A 7778-nucleotide genomic window follows, 5' to 3' on the forward strand; every position below is an offset into this window, starting at 1 on the left:
TATAGGTGTCTGTCAAAAGAAATAACACTGTGTCACATCAGATTATTTACATTCTGCTAACACTACATTTGTTTAGCAAAACAAGAAAACAGTCTGCTCTATGTTTCTAAGCACAGGCTACACACAGTGCAATATTTCATTGACTATAGAAGGAAGTTCTGCAAAAACCCAGGTCTTCAGCAGTACTGAGCTGCTCCTCTGACTCTTAAGACAACATTGACACATTGCATGCTACCTCTCAGATGCCACCTGGATCCTCAGGCACTTGCACAGCTACAACTACCACAAAAGCTGACAGAATCTCCACCTATTGTTCCACTGACACTACTGTCAGAGCAAAATTGGATTAAAGTCTATAAACGCACATAGTTTACCTCGGATCAGCGTTATTGGTTTTGACACCATGAAAAACATTTATGGAACTACAATCTCAGATTTGTCAGTCAAGTTAAAGCCCTGACGCAGTGTTTTCTAATTGAACGATTTCTTTTCTGTGATTTAATAGTGGTGCCCAGAGCTTGATGTATTTGATGCAAATTTTTGTTCAGATTATTTATATTCCATCATGTCAAGGCTCTCAAATTTCTAAAGGAAGTGTTTCAGTGAGTGACAGTTTGCTTGGAAAATTGTCTGTCCTGGAAATCAATTTAAATTTATAAGGATGAAGTGTGTGTTTCGAAAGACAAAGCCTACTTCCCTATATCTTCCTACCAGATCAGACTACAAATGACTACATAAGCTTCCTTATGTAAATACATTAAACCACTCAGTACAACCAACCCATCTGGATTGAGGCTGCTCAAAAGGAATGTTTTATGTGCTGTAAGTCAGGTTATTTTCACACCGATTAAACATACCTGTCTCAAAGAACCCTTGCATCTTCTTCCCTAAAACACTGCTCTGACCTACTCAGGAACAGTAGAGCTACATCTCAACAAATACTAGCTTGTTTTCCTTATGTTAAATTGTTCTCAACAGGTTTAACCAATTAAGTCCTTCATTTGTAAAAAAAAAAAGGTGCTGATAACAAACAGCTGTTGTATTCCAGCTCAATGGTGAATTAAATCTGTTTCTCTTAAAGCAAGTCAGCACATTGTGAATAAAAATTCTTAGAATAATATTGGTGTTTTTTGTAATGCTACACTTTCTGACATCATACTCAATTCAAAAGTATGAAACATTGATACATTGCATTAATCTGACACCAAAGCTGCTTCCTATTTCTCACAGAAAACACCTGAAAACACTGTTGATTTTATGCAAGTGGATGTACATTGATATTTTGACAGAATATGTATGTAATCATAGGCTCACTCATAGTAATTGACAAAAGTGATACCTTTCAAAGCATGAAAAGGTATTAAGATTACATAGTCTTACTATGACTTATACTCTTGTCCCATAATTATTACCATTCTGTGCATTTGAAACCAGAATTTGTACTGTATCAATCAGTTTTAATACTGTATCTCACAGTATCCTTCTGGAACAAATGCCCATCCTACAGCTGAGCAACAACAAAAAACCAGTGGAATGGGTGAACACTTTGCCAACAGATTGGGCTCAGAGGGTTATAGAAAGTGGGGATACAATGGGTGGTGTCCAGGCATTGGTGGGGTTCCATAGGACTCCATTTTAGAGCTAGTTCTCTTCAGCATTTTCATTGATGACTTGGATACAGAGCTTGAAGGTTTACTAAATCGGTTTGCGGACAGCTCTAATTTGGGAGGAACTTCTGATTCCCTTTATGATAGAGAGGCCTTGCATAGAGATCTTGACTAATTGGAAGGCTCAGCAATCGCCAATTGCATGAAGTTCAAGGATAGCAAATGTTGGACTCTGCAGAAGGGATGAGCCAGCTCCAGATACATGTACAGGCTGAGGGATGAGGGGCTGGAGATCAGCCCCACAAGGGATGTGGTCCTGAAGTTGCCCTGGCAGCTAAAAAGACCAACTGTAAACTTGAATTGCACCAGGCCCAGCACTGCCACCAGGCAAGGGAAGGGATTGACCACTCTGCTCTGTGCTGTACAGCCTCACCTGGAGCACTGAGTGCGGTTTGGGTACCACAATATAAGAACGGCATAGAACTACTAAGAGAATGCCTAAAGGAGGGCTACAGAAATGGTGAAGGGTCTGGAAGGCAAGATGTGTGAAGAGAAGCTGAGGTCCCTGGGTTTGCTCAGCACAGAGCAGAGGAGCTGAGGGGAGGCCTGATGGTGGCTGCAGCTCCTCACAGGGAGCAGAGGAGCAGCACTGAACTCTGCTCTGACAGCAATGGAGCCTGAGGGAACAGCATGAAGCTGTGCCAGGGGAGGGGCAGCTGGGGGTGAGGGAAAGGGTCTGCACCAGAGGATACTGGGCATAGCATGGGCTGCACAGGGCAGTGGGCACAGCCCTGTACTGCTGGAGTTCAAGGGGCATTTGGACATTGGTCTCACAAATAGAGTTTAATTTGAGGTGGTTGTGTGGAGCCAGAGTTGAACTTGGTGATGCTTACAGAGATACTGCAACTATGCATATTGTATGGTTCTATGAATTCACAGATATGGGTTCACCCTTTCAGTTAATTTGGATCCCATTTTTACCCATAAAAACACATTTTAATATTCTTTATCTCTGTTGAACAAGGAACAAAATTTTGTTTTAAACAGGATGCGTGCAGGATAAACTCCGCTCCTTAACCTGTAATAACAAGAAGCTTTAAAGTAAATCAGACACTGCAGAGTAACTCCACAATGCCTTGGAAGGAGCCCAAGATTGCTGGTACCTAAATATACTCTCTGTGGGTAAATGGAGCTGCCACCCTCAATGTGAACAATAACTATATTCCCCTGACAACTCTGTAGAATACCCCATGAAACAAGTTTTCTCACTGATAAAGATAGAAATGTATTTTCTCAGAATCATCACTTATTAAACACACAGAATAGACTAAATAGACTAAAATCCTACTTTGAACAGCTACATGATGACGTTTGATGTTAACGAGTGTTGTTTCCAAAACCTACATCAGCATTTATCAGTGATTGCTCGAGTGACCTGTTTCATCTGTGTCATGTGATACAGCATAACCTTTGTGTGGTTCACTTTCTTTTATTATATTCAACCTTAGCCAATATCCCAGGAACTGTGGTACTTCCAAATGGAAATGACACAGACTAAATATATAAATGCTTTAATTATGTCTAATAATAAGGAAACATCCCAGAGAAATGCCCTGTCTCTACACAACCACGCACTCATTTAACTAAACATATTTTTAAAGCAGTGGAATAAGTCAAGGTGTTTATTCATAATTTACCTGACAAGAATACATGAGTCACCATTTAGGACTATGCTGACTAAGTTAAATTGTTTTTATTCCACTACTAGCTGAGGTTTATCTGCTTCACACTGTACATAGATTTAAAATGTATGTATCAGTTCTGATTAGATACGTCATTATATACTCAACATACAGCCACTAGCATCTTGGTTGCTAAAACGCTTCATATATTTCCCTTACCTAAATACCCATATTCATTTAAGAATGAATAAGCTTTTCAATAGGTAAATCAATAGTTTAAAGAATGTCTGCAAAGGGAACAATATCAATTTAGCTGTATTAATATGAAAACAAATCAAAGCAATGTGGCCTGTATAAAAAGTAAAATAAGATAGGTAATAAAAATAAAATAAAATTATTTTACATCTATGATTAAAGCATTTAAGAACATCCATAGCCAGATTTCCAGGTTTTGCTGGACCGGTCTGAAAATTCAGTGGCTTAAAAGCAGGATGACCCTTCTTTTATCATGACAGAAGAAATCATAATCCCTTTAAAATTCCAGAGATGTGCTCTGATGACCTGAGTTCCCTGGGACAGCTGGAACCCACCAGACACTGGCATGTACAACACACATGGGTGCATGCCCTCATTGTGCAGCAGGACCAGCAAGGAGTGAGACGAAGGCTCCGGACTGTTCCTCCCACAGCATCCCTGTTGGCTAGATCCAAGTCCCAGACACACAGAACAGCTGAGCACCCAGGGTGTACAAGGGAAGCTCTTCACCAGACTACCACCCAGCACAGCAAGAGGACAGAAGAGATGAAGGGATGTCGTGGAGTAGAAGGAGAGCACAGCTGGGGTAGGAACAAAATCAGGCTTACGCTGAGGAGGAGGGATACAGGTAGGGAGTGGGAACTATCAGCAGGAAGGAAGAAAAGATTAAAAGAAAAAAACACAAAGCAAAGCAATTACAGAAGGGAACAGCACATGAGATTTCAGACAAAGGGGAAAAGCTTGGATGCTTGAGAATGGAAAGTGGATGTACAAACTCAGAAGGAATGTCAGGGATGTTACACAAAAGGAAGAAAGCAAATTTGAGCAACAAAAGGAATATCATCTAGGCAAAGAGCATAGTAGAAGGAAACTACAGCAAAGGCAAAGATGCTAAAGTAACGGCTTCATTATGTGAATGGTAATCAAGCCTATTATCCTACATCCCCAGTTGTCCTCAACTTTAACTCCAAAACCCACTGACAGTGTTTGTTCCTTAATCTTCAGCTTGTCTCAGGCCAAACACAGGATGGCATACATGCCATGTTTGATGAGGCATTCCTTACTTTCTGCTTCAATTAATGCAGCTGGTGAACAATGTTCCAGGAAAAAAAAATGGTATTAGAAGGCAGACAGCAAATGAAAAAGAAACCCGCACAGGAAGAGGTCAGAAGAGGCAGAAAAACAGTCACCTCAACGTTAAGGCAATTTAATGATACTTTGGAGAACTGCATTTGTATTTATGACAATTGAAGTTCTACATAGTTACAGTAACTTCAGATGAGCTTTTTCAATTTCACACGCAGTCAGAAGTTCACTTTACAGCACTTAAAACCCAACTCCATTGGAGTAGACAGTACCAGGATTTCCTCTGGACTACATTAAATGACTTCTCCACAGTAAAACACTCTCCGCTCAAGTATGCAGCTGTGTGACTATTTGAAAACAATTCAGCTGATGCTTTGAATGTGACAGGTGCTCAGCAAATGGCAATTATCATAGATCAAAGTTACCATAAGTTTTACAAAGCTGAGCATGGATTATATAATTGGATCCTTGGCTGAATTTCTTCAATGACAATTCAGCAGCCTAAGAATCTACCGCCAGATAGCTACAATCATTTATTATGGATGGTACTGATATCACTTTTCAAGAATCATATGTGAATTAATGCCTCTTACCATTCCCATCAGTTAACACCAGCTGGCCCTGGTCAGCACCTTCCAATGGGAAGCATCAGAGATACTTTCTGCATAAGCATAGTTACAGGGAGATGGGAGTGTAGCTCCATTCTTAGCACAGGCAAAAAGTCAGAGGGCAGAACAGATGAACACTGAAACTGCATTTGCCTTAATGGATAACAGATATGATAGATACGATCAGTCAAGTGACAGCAACTGAGATGAGCACATGGGCATTCTGTCACCCTACCAGAGGAAGTCTGAAGCCCAACAGAAAGAACATTAACTTATTCAGGGGTAGGTGATAGAAAGTAAGAGCACATGTAAACGCAGCATAAATGTCATTTGTGAAATGTGGCAAACAATTGGCTTTGAGCAGAAAACGCTCGTAAAGCAAAATCACCTTCAAGTCCGCAGGTATCTACATTCGATCAATTCCTTTAAAAGCAGCATCTCAAACTTACCTGGTTTCTTCTGTCACAGATGACAGTTCAGGCCAGCAGGTTTTCCCCAATGCATTTAATGAAAAACATAAATTCCAGATGGCAATTACAAAATAGAATTCAAACAACACAAATCACCAAAGAGGACCACAACTCAGCACAGTTACAGTGTTTGACTCGAGGAGAGACGTTGGCACAGCTCCGTCCATGCAGCATTGGAGCAGGAACGCAGCTACGTCTTCGTCTTCGGTGAGATTGTTATGGCAACGAAGCATCACTCAGCACCTGCAATCCCCTCACTCTGCCGCAGGACAGGAAAGCATTTATTGCTGCTGCATCTCCCTACAGGGCCGTAGGACCAAAGAGAACGACCGAAAGAGCTGTACAGGCATTTACGATCCTGAAGTACAAAAAACTTTATATAAATAGAACATAGGTAAAAACAGCGGATAAAACCGTGTAGAGAGTAACAGCACCAGAGCAGCAAAGAAGACACAAGTTTTGGGTATGGATGACAACTGAAGTGTAACTGCACAGGCACATCAGTGCAAGATCAGATGGAAAAAATGTCTGTGTATCTATTCGGTAACGGCACTTCCAGCCCCGACGGGCTTAGAGAATATGTCCGGAGAACAGTCCAATAAATTACGTAAATAGGAGCGAGGCGTCTCGGTGCCGCCGCAGTCCTCAGCCGTCGGCGTAGCCGCAGTAATAGACGGCGCTGCTGGCGTCCGACACCACGGCGGAGAGCGGCCCCGCGGCCTCGGGCGACGCCAGCCCGGCCACGTCGTGGCCCGCGAAGGGCGGCCCCAGCTCGGCTTTGCAGGCGAAGCGCAGGTACTGCTCGAACTCGCTGCGGTCCACGTCGCCCAGCAGCTCGTCGTGCGGCAAGTGCTCCAGCGGCTCCCGGCACGCCGCGGCCTCGGGCGGCGGGGACGGCTGCGCGCCCAGCGCCACGGCCACGGGCACGGGAGCGGGCGGGCCGCGGCCCGGGCACAGCTGCCCGTAGTAGTGCGGCGGCGCCGGGCAGCCCAGCAGCCCCTGCACAGCGCCGCCCGGCCCCAGCTCGCCGGCAGCGGGGTGCGAGCGCTGCTGCGGGTGATGCTGCTGGTGCCGCCGCAGCGCCGCCCCCGCGGGGCTCTCTCCCGCCCCCGCTCCCGCAGCCTGGAAGTCTCCCGGCGCCGCGGGGCCGTAGCCGCCGTAGGGCCCCGGCGCGCACTCGTCCAGCGGCCCCGGCGCGAAGAAAGGCACCTCGCCGTGCGCCGCGTCCAGCGGGGACGGGTCCGGCGTGGGCAGCCCGAAGCCGTCGAAGGCGGCGCCCAGCGCCGGGCAGTCCCGGTAACGCGCCGGCCCCGCCGCGTAGCCGCGCTCCGCGTAGGGCAGCGCCAGGCTGTCCGCGCACGGACCGACGCCGCCGACGCCTCCGCCTCCGTCGGGGACCAGCGCGGGCGGCGCCGCCTCGGCCGGGCCGTGCTGGGGGAAGCCGCTCTCCGCCCGCTTCAGCCGCTTCACCTGCTTCCGCCGCCGCGGACGGTACTTGTAGTTGGGGTGGTCCTGCATGTGCTGCACCCGCAGCCGCTCCGCCTCCTCCACGAACGGACGCTTCTCCGACAGCGACAGCGCCTTCCACGATTTACCTGCGCGCACAGCACCGGCACCGTCACCGTCACCGCGGACGCCCGAAGCCCGGCCCCGACCCCGCGCCCTCCCCCCCGGTTCCCGGCCCTCGGCCCCGGCGCTCACCCAGCATCTTGCTGAGCTCGGCGTTGTGCAGGTCCGGGTTCTGCTGCGCCAGCCGCTTGCGCTCGTCCTTCGCCCACACCATGAAGGCGTTCATCGGCCGCCGGATCCGCGCCTCGCCTTTACCGCGCCCGCCCGTCGCCCCCGCCTCGCCCTTCGCCTTGGCCTCGCCCGGCGGGCTCAGCGCCTCCGCCCAGGGGCACGGGCCCAGGGCCGGCATCATGGCGGGCAGCGCGCCCCGGCCCTGCGCCTGCTCCTCGCTGCTGGCGTAGCCCGCATCGGGGCTGCTCATCGCGGGGCGCCCGGCCCCGACGGCTGCCCACGGACGGACGGGCCGCTCGCTACCCGCTGACGGCCGCCGGCTCCCGCCCG

At 47.7% G+C, this 7778-nt stretch overlaps 1 protein-coding gene across 1 annotated transcript; it reads right to left on the reverse strand.

Moving 5' to 3' along the window:
• Positions 1-4725: 4725 nt before the first annotated feature.
• Positions 4726-7778, reverse strand: LOC146761768 (transcription factor SOX-17-like). Its single transcript, XM_085539561.1, has 2 exons — positions 7410-7778; positions 4726-7303 (listed from the first exon to the last, which is right to left on the reverse strand). The coding sequence occupies exons 1-2, from the start codon at positions 7696-7698 to the stop codon at positions 6354-6356; spliced, it is 1239 nt and encodes a 412-aa protein (XP_085395687.1). The 5' UTR covers positions 7699-7778; the 3' UTR covers positions 4726-6353.

The sequence above is a fragment of the Coturnix japonica genome, chromosome 2, assembly GCF_054131305.1.
Source record: "Coturnix japonica strain WE chromosome 2, WE-NBRP24, whole genome shotgun sequence".
Lineage (NCBI taxonomy): Eukaryota > Metazoa > Chordata > Aves > Galliformes > Phasianidae > Coturnix > Coturnix japonica.